A 16,478-nucleotide genomic window follows, 5' to 3' on the forward strand; every position below is an offset into this window, starting at 1 on the left:
CCCACAACCTCCAGACGACTCCGAAGCGGTCAACAAAACATCATGAAAGTACTGTCCACAACTTCCCTCCTCTTCGTCCTCGTGTTCCTTTCCCAAAGCCTCGCGTCGGTCTGGGAGCTCACGTCTTTCCAGGTCCCACTCATCATCTCCTCGTGGCTAGGCAGCAGCAATGCGACCCCGCGCGTCCCTCAATTCCTTCTCGACGCGGGTCATCCGTGGCTCACAACCCACGCCCGCGAGCTCTGCAGTCTCCCAGACGCGACATCGTTTATCTGCATGCTCTCTTCCGACGATGCCCACTCTCAATATGGCGGCAAAATTTCTGTTGACGATGAGAGCGCGAAGTTGCGCGAGCGCCTCGAGGTACCGGCGGATCTGTTCCACCGGCTCGAAATCAGGAATGTCCGCGCCGGCATGAGCCGCTACGGCTGGAAGAATGCTCGCGACAGACTCAATGAGATGAAAGCGTGCCCGAGAGCACTCGCCGAAGTTCGCGAGTTGACGGTTGATGTATATGTCCATACTGGAATGGGGTGGCAGACCTTGGGTGATACCTGGGACACCCTCACCGCGGAATCGAGGCTTCCCCCAAAGTCCCTGCCCGCGCTATTCTCTGAAGTTACTGGGAAGATGAAGAACTTGAGCAAGATCGAATGGATGGTTCGCGGCGTCGAGGAGAATGCGGCCATTGGAAAGGCCTTTATCGAGGACGGGACGCGCTTGCCTGGTGTCAAGCACCTGGTGACGACCATGAATGCGCCGTGGCTTGTCGACGCTTGTCCTTCACTGAACTCTCTCGAAGCGAAACACGATGATTTTGTCTGGGGAGAAGCTGCGCACACGAGGGACGTGGCCTGGTTCGCTGCCGCGGGGAAACTCAAAGGCCTGAGGAAGCTTGATATGGGAGAAGTCGAGTGGACTGGCACAATGACTGATTGTAAGTATTTGGAGCAGTGAAATTGTGTATCAATCCTGTTTTTATCTAACCCACAAACTCATAGGCGTACTTCGAGATACCCCTCACATTGAAGAGCTCCATATAGGTGCGCCAGCCCAGGACTTCAAACATAGAGACATCAACCGGGGGAACTTTCTGCGGGTAAACCTCCCTTCATCTTTAACCCATTCTTTATCCCTCAAAGGTCGATTCTCCCACGTGCTGCTGACCAAATGACATGTTGCGTAACCAGGATCTTATAAAATCCCTCTCTCTTCTTCCCAGCCTCACGCAGCTTCACCTTCCGCCGTCCTATGAACTGCAACTCGGCTATGATGGGGGATCGATGTGTGGAAACGCATACATGGGCGCAAACGGTGCTGTATATTGGCGCAGTAACATGGCTCAAGGCCTTGAGGCAACGGAGTTGGCTGGGAAGATTGTTCGGCAGGAGTTTCCGGGGTTGCATGGAGTCTACGTCGGTGCATCATACGGGAACTTCGCGACTGATGATGAGGGAGAGCAAGTCATTATCTGGGATTGGACTGGGAGGGTTGACGAGTGGTTGGATGAGAAGCAGATGGCTATCGATTTTACCGATGAGCCATAAGGGAGTCTACGCAGTTGTGGCCGCGTCCCCTTCGGCAAACCTTGCAAAGGTCGGCGATACATGCGATCCTCCCTCTTCTCTAGAAATTGCATCTGACGAGTCGGAATCTACCGCACCGTCGCTCTTTGTCCACGATGAGCTTCCATCTCTCTCTTCATTTTCCAGTCTAAACGAGTCGCCTAATTTAGAATGTATCGAGACATCCCATGGGAAAGAATTCTTGATGGCCATCAAGAATCTCCCCGCACCATCCGCCGAAGAAAGAAGCATTTCTTCGCTAATACCACCAGAGATAGCTCCACACCACAGTGTGGTGAAGAGGTGATCTGAGCGAGCGAGAACCCCCAACTTCCAGTAGTATATCTTGCGTATTTTTGTTGTCCTTTGATTCAAAGTGCCGATGAGGGAAGCTACATCATCCCTCCATTGGTTTTCTTGCCAAACTTGGAAGAAAGATGGTTCGTATTGATGACAGAATGGTCGTAGACCGGCCTTTATCGGCGGGATCCCCGGAATCTTGAAGTGCTGCCTTTGTAGATGTGACGCTGCGTCTTCAAAACCACGATAAGTTGCGGCATTACAGCACTCCGGACACAATGAGCAATGCCGTCGCTCAACAACAAATCCGAGCGGCCCCTCTAGGCGTGCTGTGGTATCTTGAATAAACCACCGTTGCGAGGGCTGTGGCCTGGAACCTAAACTCATAATCATCCAGTTCATGCCCTGCTCAATCATGGCTTCTGGAATCGGAGCCCAAGGTCTGGGAAAGGGCCGGTTGAAATTGACATTCAGGCTCTCTTCTAGCCCTGATGCCTCATACAACACCCGAGTAAGATGCTCTGGCGGCTCTCGCTCCCAAAACACACGCCGAGAAACACTTTCCATGGCTTGGTTCTTGTCTCTCAGTACATCTGCGCTCCATTCCGGACGTCGTTCGCTGTGTTCGGTCCCTGAAAGTAGTTGCGACAGCCGCGCCTCGGCATCAGTCGGCGTAGAGGTTAATTCTAAGTCTGGTATTGCGCCCCTCAAGTCTCGAAAGCGTCTATTCGGTGACTTTTGGATATCTACCTCAAAGCATTTAATGTCCTTGTCATTATGATCCAGAGTCGGATGTTGGGCAGCATGAGCTTCACATAGGTGTGACTTGAAATCCGGCAAAGAGTCGTAGAAATGTCCCTGGTCGCAGACAGTCGATACGTGAATATGTATGATATACCTTGCGCGCTCTCAAAATTCACCGATATCGAAGAGTTGCAAACAAAACAAGCAGTGAATCATGGTCTCGGTCTTGCCCGAAATGAAGTAGTCGTCCCCGGACCATGCAAGCCGATGGCGGCGCCACAAGACCACACTGTCGATGTAGATAGAATCCATTTGGAAGGCAACCAAACTGTGTCCTCAGAGCTCACTTTCCTCATCTAAAGCGAGTGCAACTAAGGACTCACTAAGACACAGAGACATATACCATCCGTTATCAGTATCGCGCGTGACCCCATGAGGCGCATCTTGATCATCATCCGCACTTTCTTCCTTTTTTGTAAAGGCCCCAAGCAAATCTTGAGCCCACATACTGCCCCAGAATTGAGAAGGTACGCTATTGCCCTCGTCTGCCTGTCCATCGTCATCAGCCTTGGTTGAGAACATCAAGGATGAGTCCATGAAGGCACTACATCTCAACATGACCAGGAGATGCTCTGACTTATGTAACACCTCCCACATCCAATAATCAATTTTCTGCTTTTGAGGTCTTCCAACTTTCTGGGTTTCTAACAAATTCGATGTCTTCAAGCCGTGTCCAAACGTAACAAACTTAGGAAAGGTGTCAACGTATCTCTTCTCAAGCTTATCCAAGGTTTGCCTGAGGTAATGGCGTCTGTCGCGATGTCTCGCGGCAGTAGACCTCTGGTCACTGTGACATTCTCTGTGGCACTTGGATGGTTTGGCCGAGGCCTCCCGGGTAGGATTAGTAGGTAGAAACCCACTGTCACGAGATGACTCGTCCTTTCCGCTATTCCCGTAAGTCAACTGACTATTATCATCTTCTCGGGACGATGGAATACGTTGAAGTAGGATATTGGAGTCTGGTATCCATCGACTTTTGAAAGTCTTGTTGAAGTTAACGGATAATTCTTCCGCCAAATTGGCTATTAGATAAAGGGTTTTGGCGTTTTCGGCTGAACATTCTGTCGAGAAAACGATGCTTGATAGCGATTGTAATTTGACCCGCAGGTCATCAAGGGTATCAGGTTCACTTGACGCCGTGGCCCCCACTTGCATGAAGCTATGCATCAAAGATTGCATCTGAATTTCCAGGAACAGAGGTGCCGTGGGCCTCTCCAGTTGACCTGGTTCGCCATAGAGGGACTCCATTCTCTCGTCTCGAGCATTTGCTTCATCTAGATGGAACTTTCGCGCCAGGAATTGAATATTCGTATAGAAAACCTTCCGATCGGCCCCATGGCATTCTTCCAGGTGAGGCGCGAAGCTGCTATCGAATGTGTCGTACACGTCTTGATTGCATCCACCGAAGTTGTGGGATTCAATAAGGTGGTCAGACTGTTCGAACAAAGCAGTGTTTGCAAAGACTTTATTGCAAAGAGCGCAGCGGATTTGACACAAACGTTGATCTTCGTAACTTTCGATGAAGTAGTCATCGATGCCAATTGCTTTGGCACATGTCCAACCCATTGTGCTGTCATGGAGGGCGGACACCGAGGTTTGATTGCGGCCAGCTTGCTCGAGATCCGAGTACCGTCTCTTATTGTTCACCACTACTCTCGAAACTTCGTTTCCCGTTGAGGGATTCAAAGAAACCTTCAAACGAGTTTCCGATCCGCGCCTCAAGACTCGCGATACAGGAGGTGTGACGAGTTGCTGAAGTGATTCGGCGATGGTGGACACGCTATCGCTCAGTTTGGAAAGTTGGCTTCGAGTTTCCTGATGTTCCGACAAGGCTTGTTGCTTATGAGCTAGTGCGGTGGATAAAATGATGTCGTGGAGATTTTGACGTTCCTTGTTGGATTCTTCGAAAGCGATAGTTGATCGATCTATGCTTTCCTGGTTCATCTACAGATTAGTCTCCGTAAGCCTCTTGACGGCTTCTTGGACTACAAAGATCTGATCTAATCCTCCAAGGGATATCCAGCTGGCAGCCGTTAATCAGATGAAACTAGTCGGTGACGGACGAGATCAAACTCACGTATTAATGGTGTTCATATCGAGAACAATTTGCGACCGGTGACGCGCCAGTTTAGACTCCATCTCAGAAATATCCCTGCCTTTCTTATTCGTCATCCCATCCATGATCTTGCGGCGCTTTGAGGATGATCCATCTCCAGTTCGATGCGATTCAGTCCAGGTATCTAGGTCGTGATTGCAATCCTTGAGACGGGAACAGAAAATGGCAAAGTGCTGAACCCAAAATGGCCGGTTCGCATCGAGCGCCTTTTCGTCTAACGTATTGAGCAGAGACTTGAAGTCAAGGAGTGTCTGAGAGAGAAGATGGGCTTCCGCCGTCAGCCGTTGCGCACGCTCATCTGCTTCCTTCAGGTCTTGGATGAAGCCATTGAGCTTAACAAGTCCATTGAGGACATGGCCTGCGACGGACAACAGGCCCGCGACACTGGCGGCTGCGGAAACCGCCTCCATGTTGCAAAATTCGATGCTTTTTCAAGACTCAGGCAGAGGCCCCGAGACTGAGGAATGGCGGGGTTATGTACTGTAGGCCATGGCTGCGGTCAGCAAGATGGTAACCACTGCCACACACCATTCATGTGGCGACTGCAGCGCATCCCCTGCGCTGCAGTGCTGATCGTCCCAATTGGATAGCACTCTTTCTTTTCCGTGTAATATGGATGGCTTAATATGACCGCAGCTTGCATTGATCCTAGGCATTCGACTCAGCCCCCAATCGTCGCCTTGCGGGCTGCCTTACGAGTTGCGAACGACTTCGGGACCGTATTTTCTTCCTTCACATGCATGTTGGTGTTTCTCCTGGGCACTGGTTGCTTGATCTCGAATACTCGAATGCCAGCAGTGACGGACACCACCGATCTATGCAATATCCATGACAGCAGCACGGAAATCAGAGAAGATGTGGAGGAAATCGGCTTGGGGGCGGTCGTTTCTCAGCGCATAATCAAGGAAGTCTCTCAGTCCGAATGCATCATTTTTTTCGACTCATGTGAACAATTGCGAAGGGAGACTATTGTGAGTTTAGGAACAAAGATGGATTCGAGCCTAGATTAGCACAAAGCGCTTCTCAATGATTCTCAAGCTGCCTCGGCAACAACAAGGGACTGCAAGAAAATTGCTAGCAAGGGAGACTTGTGAATGGATCTCTTCTTTGTAGTTGACGAGAGGGGGAATATGAGATGATGCTTAATCGCGGAAGACAGAAGACAAGAAATAAATGCAAAGACACATCCACATGAATGAAACAGAAATTGTACAATCTTGGGTAGAAGCTGTCGTAATTCTTTTGGAAACAGGTTTCTGGACGAGGCACCTCATTTCAAGTTCAGACAGCGCCTCTTCGAAACATCACGAGCTGACTTACACCAAGTGAAGTCGCCTTAGACCAAAGTTGCTCAAGACTTCTTGAGAAACTTTCTTAACCAAAGACAATGCCACCAAGGCCAAACAATGGCTCCTCAAGCCGACAGCCGCCGGAGCAGCAACAGCAGCAGCCACACGGCCACGATTTCGGGCCCGGATGGGACTATCCCATCCCACGGATTCCGGCTTTGCCAAACAACGGCTTCAACGGTCCTGCCCAGGCGGGACCGTCGAACGCGATGCGTCCTCAGATGGGTCAACAGCAAGCTCAGCTACCGGCGTCGAACGTGATGCCGAACCAGAATTTCAACCCGCCACCAGCGCAGTACATCGATCCCAACAACCAGCAGAACGACAATCAACAGAACAACAACCAACAACTCCGCTGGGCCAAACCATACCAACCCCAGGGCCAGCCTCAGCCCCGTCCCGCGGTCCCATCCCAACCAGCAAAGCGCGGACGGCCCCGCAAACATCTCGACGAGGAAGACCAAGACGAAGGACAAAGAGCATCAAAAAGACCAAAACTCCAGCAACTCCCCTGGCAGCCGCCCCTCATGCGCATCACGCAATCCCCCCACGTCGGCCAGCACAACCCCATCGACAACACGTGCGACCACTGCCGCGCCCGCCCCCACGAGAACCAGGGCTGCGACGTCGACCTCGCCAACCAGATCGAGTGCCACCGCTGCACCCGCCACCGCGCCCTCGTCGACCCGAACCACGTCTGCAAAGTCCTCGGCCGGGAACACTGGCAAAAGCGCTTCGCCAACGCCCGGCCATCGTACCCGATCACCGACACGAGCTCGAGCGTCTGCGTGCGGTGCAAGACGCACCAGGGCAGCGGGCGGATCGCGCTGTGCGATATTGACGACCGGGTCAAGATTGGGTGTACGCCGTGTAAGAATGATCAGGCGCTGTGCCGGGTGTACGACGAGCAGAAGGTGAGCGGCGAGAAGCCGGACGTGGATCAGCCGGCGGAGGTGATGTGGAACCGGCCTATGCCCGGAGACGGCACTGTGCCCGCGGGTCGGCGGCCGTGGTGGCGGCAGATGTGTCAGGGGTGTCAGCCCGGCAAGACGAAGGCGTGTTCCTGGATCCGGGACTTCCGGCTGAGGGAGTACAAGTGCACATCGTGCGTCGAGAAGAATATACCATGTGTGGACCCCTGGACGGCGGTCACGTACGATACGCCGTATACGTGGGCCCCTGGGGATGGGGACAAGATTGTCTACGACAAGAACACGAAGCTCCGAGATGGTAGGCACCGGTGCACCAACTGCGCGACGAACCAGGCCATGTGCCGGTCCCTCGCCGGCGAGGAAGACTTTGCGTGCGTGCGGTGTACCTCGTGGGGGTTGGTGTGCGAGACGCCCGGGAACGGGAGCCGGCACCCGTCGCGGCAGCTGCCCTGGATCGACAAGAAGAGAATCGGGTGGTCCGGGTGGACGAAGTGCACTGCCAACGGCAAGGGTATGAAGTTCAGCGGGTGCCGGCGGTGTCGTGAGAAGGGGTATAGCTGCGATCGGAAGCGGCCATGCGATAGGTGCGTCAACGACAGAGCGGCGGCGGACTGCGATTCGTGGGTGATGAACAAGGAATTGGTTAGACGCGACGGAACGGATGGTGTGGAGCAGCCAGAGTATTACATGGCTCTCGGGTACGGCCCCAAGGGTATTGACGATGATCGGACGCTGTGTTTAGAGCAGAATCTCCTCGGGCCAAATAGACCGAGGTACGCGGTCATGACGGATCCTGCTGCTGCTGCGGCTGCCGTTGCAGCTGCCGCCGCCGCTGCCGGTGCCAATCCGGCTGATGCTCCGGGTCCTGCTCCCCTCGCAGTTGGAAATCCTCCCATGGCGGCGCAACAGGACCCCCATCGGTTCGGAGGTGTCGTCGGCAACGGGCCCGGCGGCGGCGGCGTGGCCCCACTGCCGCGGCCCATGGCGGCAGCCGGACAGCAAGGTTTCGCCGCACCGCCCGATCCAATGGCGTACCACGACCCGGCCTGCCTTTACGGCAACCAAGGCCACATCGGTAACCAACACAACAACATGATGTACGGCGACAACAACGCGGCCGCCGCGGCAAATCAGACGGGCGGAGGGTTCTCCGACTGGGTGAGCGGCTACAACGCAAGCAACAACCAGGCCGGCCCAAGCCAAAACGCCCAACCGCCTCTGTTCGAAGGCCGGGCCCAAAACCAGGGTGATGTCCAGTACATGATGGGCAATGGATATGATATCAACCCCGAAAACCTGGTCCAGATGGCAGAGGCACAACCGGTCCTCACTCACCCACAGCTCGAAGTCGACCCCCAACGCGAACAATTCGATCTCGCCCGCGGAATCTGTGACTTCATGGCCCAACTAGCCCGAGACGGCCGCTTCGTGCCCATCGAGCTCCGCAACTTCCAACCCCCCGAAGTAGCCGAAACCCCCGCCGCCGCCCGCATCGGCCCTCCGGCCCTAGTCATCCTCGAGCTCACAGACCAAGACGTCGCCGAAACGCCCCGCGAACCACCAGGACCGCCAACATGGAACCCGGGCCCCTACGACCCCCAACTCCGCGCCGCCCTCGCACGATGGAAACGCCCGGCCAACGACGTCTTCCACGACATCCCCGACGCCTCCCTGCTCAACGGCGCCCAACCAGACAACCAGCCCTGCGACGAAGTCAAGCCCGGCGCACCGGGTAACATCTGCAACGCCCACGTCCCCGACGGCGCCCACTGCGAAAACCTAGAACACGCCGCCGCGCAGCCAAAACCGCACGTCGTCTGCGAGGGCTGCGACCTGACCTCCAAAAAACACCTCTTCGAAGGCCCGCAACCCCTGACGCGCATGGAGTTCCTCAACATGCGCAACTACGCCTGCGGCGGCTGCGTCCACACGCGCCAGGCCGACGCGCGGTTCGGCGGCAGGATGCCCGCCGGCCAGCTCGCGAACCCGCTGCACCCCGTGACGGGCTGCCTCTGCGCCAGGAAGCTGCTCGGCCGGCGGCTGTGCTCGCATCACCGGTACCAGCTCGCGCAGCGGCTCATGATTCAGGTGTCCATGGTGATCGAGTGGGCGATTACCAACTTTGGACCGGACATGTGTCTGTTTTGTAAGCAGGGCGGCCATCTCGCCAGGAGCATGGCGGAGTCGGAGAACGGGATCATGGATGATGTGTTGTACGTGTGCCTCAATTGTGAGGGTATCATCAGCGTGAACGGCCCGAAGGAGCTCGTTCCGGGCGTCGAGGAGTGGATGGGCGGGTGTCATCCGTTTTCCCTCTACTCGGAGCCGTGGCTGCAGGCGCCTATGCAGGACATAGAATGGGACGCCTGATTAGGCGAATATGGCCCCCGGATGTCTCATGGAAGTAAGCTGGGTAACGTCAAAGAGGAGGAGTTCTGGTTGGCGGTATCTTTTTCCGATTCGGCTTTGGATTCGGATAGAGACGCGGTTGGGTCGATACCACGGTAGCGTTGGAGCATACATGGCGCATTACAGGTGTTTCGTTTGATGTAGAGAAGAAGAAAAAGTTCGGATTCTGACGTTTCCGCTCCGGGCCGTGAAATGGTAGCCGAGTGAACGTTGAGGCACACCGTTGAGACTTGAGGGATGGTTGCGATGTTTCTGAGCGACTCGCATCTGCATGTCTAAGGTGAGGTAAGGTGAGGGGAGCCATGGCCCATGGGGCAACAGGGCGGCTCAGGGCCTCGGGCTATGTACTCCGTGGTGGGCTGCAGTCTTAATGGGAAACTTGTTGAGAGATGTCATAAGCAAGTTGCATATGCTCCGGGTTGTGATTTGATGCCCTAATGTAGTGACATATTAGCAGTGAACTAAGATATTGGGAGTTTCTTATTCCATTGGCATCGGAAATTCGGAAGGTGGAACGCCTCCCGACAGACCTGTCTTCTCTTTGTGATCCATTAATCCAGATAATAACCACATTCAAGCTCACCTATTTACTGTCACTCGGTTTCTGGAGCAAGCAGACTAGCCTGTTCCTAGATAACCTCGTTTCATCGTCAGCCACAACATCTTGAGATATCACATGTCGTAAAACGTTGCAGTAGCATCTTGAACAACAACCCTGAGTGCAAAAAACGCTAGGCCTGAGTGGACAAATCCTCACACAACTACAGCTCAACCGTTGAAAATCACATTGAGGGCAGGATATCACATCTCAGATGAACTGACGTAAAGGGAATCTGTATGACTTGGCGACTGACTCTGACCTCAGAAAGACCTTGCGGTGTCTCAGAAGAAAGAAGAAATTACAGTATGAAAAGAAAAAAAAGGAGTACCGATATAAAGAAGAGACAGAGACAAGCCGATGTTTGGTCTCAAATAGCCCTCCCAGTGTGTGTAGTAAAGAATCTCGAGTCCACCCTCCACAAGGTCTTGCGGCCAACAGTCTCTGGCTGACAGACCAGCCAGTCTGCAACCCATTCTTCTCTGCCGCCGCACCACACGATGAAGATACTGCCAGACAGCCTTGTGAAAAGGACTTTCTTCTCTTGTCCCCCGCCACGTACAATCGTGTGCGATGACCATGTCCATGAAGTTGCCCTGAAAAGAACAAGTTCCAAAAAGTGCAGCAAGTCAGAACCCGACTCCCCGTCCGATGCAGCACAAACAAGATTTTGATCATTGGTCCCCCACGTCAGCATGTCTTTCTCCAAACGACATTTGCTGGGCCTGCTTGGACCTGTTCAAAAGTCCAGATGGGGAAAAAAAACCGTGCGTTCAGCATCAACCAGCGGCATCCACCAGCCCAGTCAAGGCTCAAGGTATCTCACGACTCTCTAGCCGCTTGGTCTGCACCATCCCTCCCTCTTGCTCTCTCGCTCTCTCCCCCCATTGTGCACGCGCTCTCTTTCTCCAGGTCGAAGTCGAAAAAAGACCGCTCACATTATTACGCACTTGGAGCAGCAGCCTGCCTCTTGCTCGCCACCCTCGACGTCCATGGGCTTCGGGGGTCCGTTGATGCCAGAGGCGCCACCGCTGCCGGTAGAGTAGCCCTGCATCTCTCGGTTGTATCGACGGATTTCGCGGACGATATCATAGAAAGCCTTGTCGACGTTGATGCGAGACTTGGCTGATGTCTCGATGAACTTGCATCCGAATGACTTGGCAAGAGCCTCTCCCTCTGTAAGAAACGTGTCAGTCATCAATTCAATCGATTAAATCAACCATCAGAAAGGGGCCTATATATTGGAGGCACGATCATGCAGCGATGCGGCGCAGCAATTAAAAAAAACGTACCTTGTCGTGTGACTTCTCTCTCGCCCTCCAAATCGCACTTGTTGCCGACGACGACCATGGGGAAGTAGTCCTTGTCCTTGACTCTCAGAATCTGCTGCTGAAATGTGGTGATTTCCTCGAAGCTCTGGCGCGAGGTGATGGAGTAGACGAGCAGGAATCCCTCTCCCGTTCTCATGTACTGCTCGCGCATGGCGGAGTACTCTTCCTGACCGGCGGTATCGAGAACATCGAGCAGGGCAACTTCCTCGTCAATAACGCACTGCTTGCGGTAGGAATCTGTAGTTTTGAGAAGAACCAGGTTAATTTGAGCGATTGATTTGCGGTCGCATCGACCGGCAATGGGAAGTTTAATTATTATCGAGGCAACATACCTTCAATCGTTGGGTCATACTCGTCGACGAAATGGCTCTGGATCAATTGAATGGTCAAGCAAGATTTACCGACACCACCGCCACCGACGACGACCAGCTTGTACTCTCTCAAGAACTGCAAAAGAATGACGGGTTAGCAATGCGTTGATGGAAGCGACGGAGACGAGGCAATGATCGAAGAGTGGGACGTCGCGCGACGACGCGAGGACGAGGACGAGGACGAGGACGAGAGCGAAGGCGAGAGAGAGACGACGAACCTTGGACGCCATTGTGCTGTGATGATGTGTTGATTGATGGTTGAAATCTCGACGGGGCTTGTTCGCGCGCGTTGTTGATGACTTGAAGCAACTGCTGTTGAGGTGAAGATACGGGCGAGATCCGGGAAACAGTCAGGAGCAGCCGGGCGATTGGCGTCTCGACGGATTCGGAAAGGGCTCAGCGAGGTTGGTTTTGACGAGGTGCGTGAGCGTGAAGTTGGAATTGAAAGGAGTGGTTTGGCAGCGAGCGAAACGACGGGTGGGAATCTGGATCTGGTACGGCACAGGCCGGATTGCGAAGTTTAAAGGTGAAACGACGAGGTCGATGGCAGAAATCCGGGACTGACAGCAGACAGTCTTTCGAGAAGGAGAATGAGAGAATGGGCACAAATGGGGAGGTGTTTCGTTGTTGCTAAGGGGGGGCTTTTTGGCAAAATGTGGAGATGGGGGAACGGGTCGGTCCAGTAGTAGGGAAGGAAGGACCTGCCTGCACTTTGCCTCTGCTCCTGCCTACTGGTGCTGCTGCTGAGTGCTGTGTGTGCTGGGGCAGGTGCGGGTGCGTGTGTGCTCCTGCTTTGCTCTCTGCTCTGTTCTCCTGCTAAGGTACCTAGGTAGGTGCTGAGGTAGACAGGAGGAAGGGAAGGTGCGGAAGGTAAGGTACGAAGCTGAGGTACCGATTAAGCATACCGGGGTACCTGCTCTTGCAGCTGCTGCACAGCGGAAATCGCAGTACACCCACTCACTCCACACGTTGTATCTTTCCTTACATCGGCCTTCCCTGCCGTCCCTGCCTTCTCGTGTCCACTCCCTCCCAGCTCCCCTTCGCTCTTTCCCGCGCCTTGCCTTTTTTTTTCTCTTCCCTCCTGGGCTCCTTCCACGCTCACCTCCATTCTCCCACTGCCAGACGAGCAGGGCAGGGAGGTGCTGTATCCGTTCATCCACCTTCGTCCAGAAACGGTACGTAACTTTAGGGCAGACAGTAAAGTGCCTCTTTCATCACACTGGGGGAGGGGGGCATGCCACACACTCTCTCTTCATCTCTCAGTCTCTTTCACACATTGGGACGGAATTAGAGGTGACGGGAGAGGTGAGAGGTGAGTGAGAGAACGAGGTGAAGCCTGGCTTGGGTTGGACAGGGTGTGGTTGTAAAGATTCCATTCCATCCATCTCAGTCCTAAGCAGCAAGCACGTCTGGTTCCGTCTGCTTTGATCACCTCGAGGCTCACAGCAAGGTACGGGACACCAGGACTGCTTGCTCATCTTGCCCTCCGCCGGCCTTGTCTCGTCTGCCGTGCCCGGCCAAGTCGACACGGGCGTGCCACCAGGTCTAGCCAGGTCCTTTTTTGCCGTCCGTCACGCACTCGTTCCTCGTCTCTTAGACTCTTTCCCAGTGTACCCCCCTTCTCATGAGACGAGGGACCCAATGCGCGCGGCTTCTGTCACACCAGGCGCTCTTTCGATGAGATCGCGCGGTCGACAATGCCATGTATCTAAGGTAAGCCAAGACATCTCGATATCTTGTGTCTGGTTCGTCACCTCTCTATTTCGCAGTGGACAAGAACGGTTGGCTGGCACCAGTTTGGCGTTTAGCGCTGGGTCTATGATTTGACGACGACCTGGTAGACTTGGATCGAAGGAGGCACAAGCATACACCCTCACCAACGTCGCTCACACTGCCTCCGTCCGCCCATGCCTTGGGCGAACTTTGAGGTACGCGACGTGCGCTACGGATACACGAAGCTCATGTCGGGCCAGGTGGAAGCAGATCGATAACGACGTCCCTGGTGGAAGCGCTATTTGCGAGCGAGGCGCCTCCCATTACCAATCACTTGAATGATTCTATGGGCCCGGTCTGGAAGGAAAGGAGAAGATCAATACAAATCATTTACAAGACCCTGGTGTCGCAATGAGAGTTGATAGTGATACTAGTCAATACATGCCTCCATTGGTCGCACTGCGCTGGTTATGGACACAGCGGCAAAGGTGAACAATCCCATCAGACAAAGGGAATTGACAGAAAAATTAGACGATACCGAGGGCTCGAGTGAAGGAGAGATTTGACCGGGGATGGGAAAGAGGGACTTGCAAGTGGGAGTTTATCGCGGCGACCTCTGGTGCAGTAGCGTCGGATGCAGCAGGGGGGTCCCTTGGAACCATAAAAAAGAGGCCTGGTGCAGACGCCTGCAGATGCCCACCAAGCAGCAAAGCGGCCGAGGGTGGGAGGACCATTGATGAAGCGCAAGGGGGGAGAAGACGCGCAGAAACGATGGAATAAATTGGTGAGTGGACAAAAGGGAAAGAAAAAAGAGGGGTGGCGTCGTGTATGGTTCGTGCGAGCGAGAGTGGAACTGTGGGAAGCGAGTGGGAGCGAGATGGGGGGTCCCACCTCAGGCACCAGGAGGAAACGGTACGTATCTATCAGACAGGGGAAAGGAAGGAACAGCTGCAAATGCGACTGAGTGACCCCCCCAAGCGGCAATTCCCAAGTGCTGACAGGGGCAAGAACCAGAGGGAAAGGTGGGGTAGAGATGCACTTAAGCGTCAAGCTCGAAGTTTTCTTTCCCTTATGTAATCTATCAAGATTGCATTCAGGAAATACTTCAATCACCGTCTCCACGAAAAAAGCTAGGTAGATAGGAACTCAGCAGACAAGTAACTTTTTGTTGTAAGAAATGAGTGCAGTCCAATCCATTCCGCGTCAATAAGAGCATGGATTCCTCTGAACAAACGAGGTACGCAATCATCGGTCTCTTCACCGCTTCCGTTGTGGTGCCATGTCGTATTGCCTAATACAATGTCCGGATATAAGCCCCGGTTGTTCGGTCACCTCATCAGAGCAGAAAGCCCGATGTGAGAAGACGTATCGCATCTTGCGGTCCGACAGCTCCACACTTCTGATTACAGTAATCATACGGCGCAGAACACGGCAGGATAGGCTATAGTAGAGTCTACCTCCTTACATACCCGTGTACCATTGTATGGGTTGGGTGCTTAGCGATTAGACTCCTTGTCACCGTTACGTGCTCTGCCTTGCCATATGGCGGGGAGCCTGCTACAGTCTTATCCTCAATAAGACAGATGAACAGGAAAGAGACCTCATCTACAAGTAAGCTTGTCAAGATGCTCAAGTCAAGTCAACTGTGTCCGCGGCCTGCTGCGGCCGATGGTGACACGTAGGACCAAGACATACACCTAGGTCTTACCAATGCACTCACACATTTCGAGACAATCTACCACTTTGGAACGACCCTTGGCCATACGTCTGGTAAAAAGATGTTGATGCGTCTCCTTCAGTCAATGGTCAACATGGGATGCGTTCAAGTTGTGATGTCTCCGTTCCGTCCCGTCTCGTCGTCATATCTGAGATGAGCTTCAAGGTGAGCTTCCTTGGAGACGAGGCCGTATGTAGTTAAAGAGGGCGAGGCGTGAGTGGTTCCTTCCAGCGAGCAGAGAGCTTTGACCATGTGGGGCTCCTGATGTTTTATCGTTCGACTTCGCACTGTACGAATTCGTACGACACCAGGCAGGTACGAAGGATGGGAGGATTCGTATGCTGGACGGCAGGTGCAATGCCATGTCTCCAGCCTTGCACCTCTTACGCCCTCAGTATTCCGTATCCGCTTGATAGACTCTGCACTTTACACAACCTTATAGAGAGGCCTTCCCTCACTTTACCTGTGTACGATACTGGCTTTGCGGTCTAGAACCCGACTCGGACGACCTTCTTTGCTGATCCGAGGTTGAATGAGATCCATCGAGCCAGCTGATAATTAGTGGTCAACATCCAGATACGTACATTTGTTCCGTTCTGTTACGGTTCTCGTTGTCCAATATCACCCGAACATCTGCGAATAACCTCTTTCACTTGCTAGCAGCCAAACCTTATTTATCGCCTTTCAAAAGACTGCCCATCAAACGCAACAACAATCGGTGAGCTGCCTGCAGGCTGCAGTCTCCGACGCCTCACCATGACCCAGGTGCTGAGCATACGCGACAAAAGCGAAGTCGCCACCTTCTAAACTCCACTAATTACGAGTCTGTCTGTTTGCGGCAGCGCCTCGCGCCGACTTGAGCCTCTTCGGGGTCTCCACGTCCACGTGAATCTTCGTCGTATAGCCGAGAAGAACGATCATGTCGCTCCGCACATCTATAGCCTAGCAGCCTGGTAGCGCTCGACTAATCTCTATGCCAGTTCGTGGCGCAGAGGCTGGCTCAGCTCAACTTACACACATCCCATTCCAACCAAACTTCGGCCCGGAGGTCACGGAGAATCCGTGAGAGTTCCCAGCACATGCTCCCTTCCACCGCACCCGTCACCCCAAGAAATCCATCAAAGACGCCCTCATCTACGCATGACAGCAGTAAGGGACGACGCGCTGGAATGTAGAATGGCATCTTGGCTGTTCTCACCTGAGCTTACACGACATCGTCTGAAGTTACCAGCCGGCGCGGATCACTTCGTACGCATACGGATATGTTGTCGAG

The 16,478-nt window shown here is 53.8% G+C and overlaps 4 protein-coding genes across 4 annotated transcripts; 2 read left to right on the forward strand and 2 right to left on the reverse strand.

Annotated features, from left to right (window-relative positions):
• Window positions 1-42: 42 nt before the first annotated feature.
• On the forward strand, window positions 43-1,547 carry HER10_EVM0001612 (uncharacterized protein; the record flags this gene model as incomplete). The annotated part of the gene is made up of 3 exons (XM_035471356.1): window positions 43-937; window positions 1,002-1,099; window positions 1,191-1,547. 3 exons carry the CDS (start codon window positions 43-45, stop codon window positions 1,545-1,547), a joined length of 1,350 nt encoding a protein of 449 aa, XP_035331221.1.
• Window positions 1,548-4,742: 3,195 nt separating this feature from the next.
• Window positions 4,743-5,195, reverse strand: HER10_EVM0003480 (uncharacterized protein; the record flags this gene model as incomplete). Its single annotated transcript, XM_035473155.1, has 1 exon — window positions 4,743-5,195. One exon carries the CDS (start codon window positions 5,193-5,195, stop codon window positions 4,743-4,745), a length of 453 nt encoding a protein of 150 aa, XP_035331354.1.
• A 977-nt stretch (window positions 5,196-6,172) lies between these two features.
• On the forward strand, window positions 6,173-9,912 carry HER10_EVM0013265 (uncharacterized protein; the record flags this gene model as incomplete). Its single annotated transcript, XM_035482629.1, has 1 exon — window positions 6,173-9,912. One exon carries the CDS (start codon window positions 6,173-6,175, stop codon window positions 9,434-9,436), a length of 3,264 nt encoding a protein of 1,087 aa, XP_035331978.1. The 3' UTR covers window positions 9,437-9,912.
• Window positions 9,913-10,266: 354 nt separating this feature from the next.
• On the reverse strand, window positions 10,267-12,390 carry HER10_EVM0010807 (ras small monomeric GTPase). The gene is made up of 4 exons (XM_035480256.1): window positions 11,994-12,390; window positions 11,737-11,851; window positions 11,366-11,641; window positions 10,267-11,249 (listed from the first exon to the last, which is right to left on the reverse strand). Exons 1-4 carry the CDS (start codon window positions 12,003-12,005, stop codon window positions 11,008-11,010), a joined length of 645 nt encoding a protein of 214 aa, XP_035331820.1. The 5' UTR covers window positions 12,006-12,390; the 3' UTR covers window positions 10,267-11,007.
• Between the last annotated feature and the right edge of the window lie 4,088 nt (window positions 12,391-16,478).

This window comes from Colletotrichum scovillei (assembly GCF_011075155.1).
Source record: "Colletotrichum scovillei strain TJNH1 chromosome Unknown Contig00007, whole genome shotgun sequence".
Taxonomy (NCBI): Eukaryota; Fungi; Ascomycota; class Sordariomycetes; order Glomerellales; family Glomerellaceae; genus Colletotrichum; species Colletotrichum scovillei.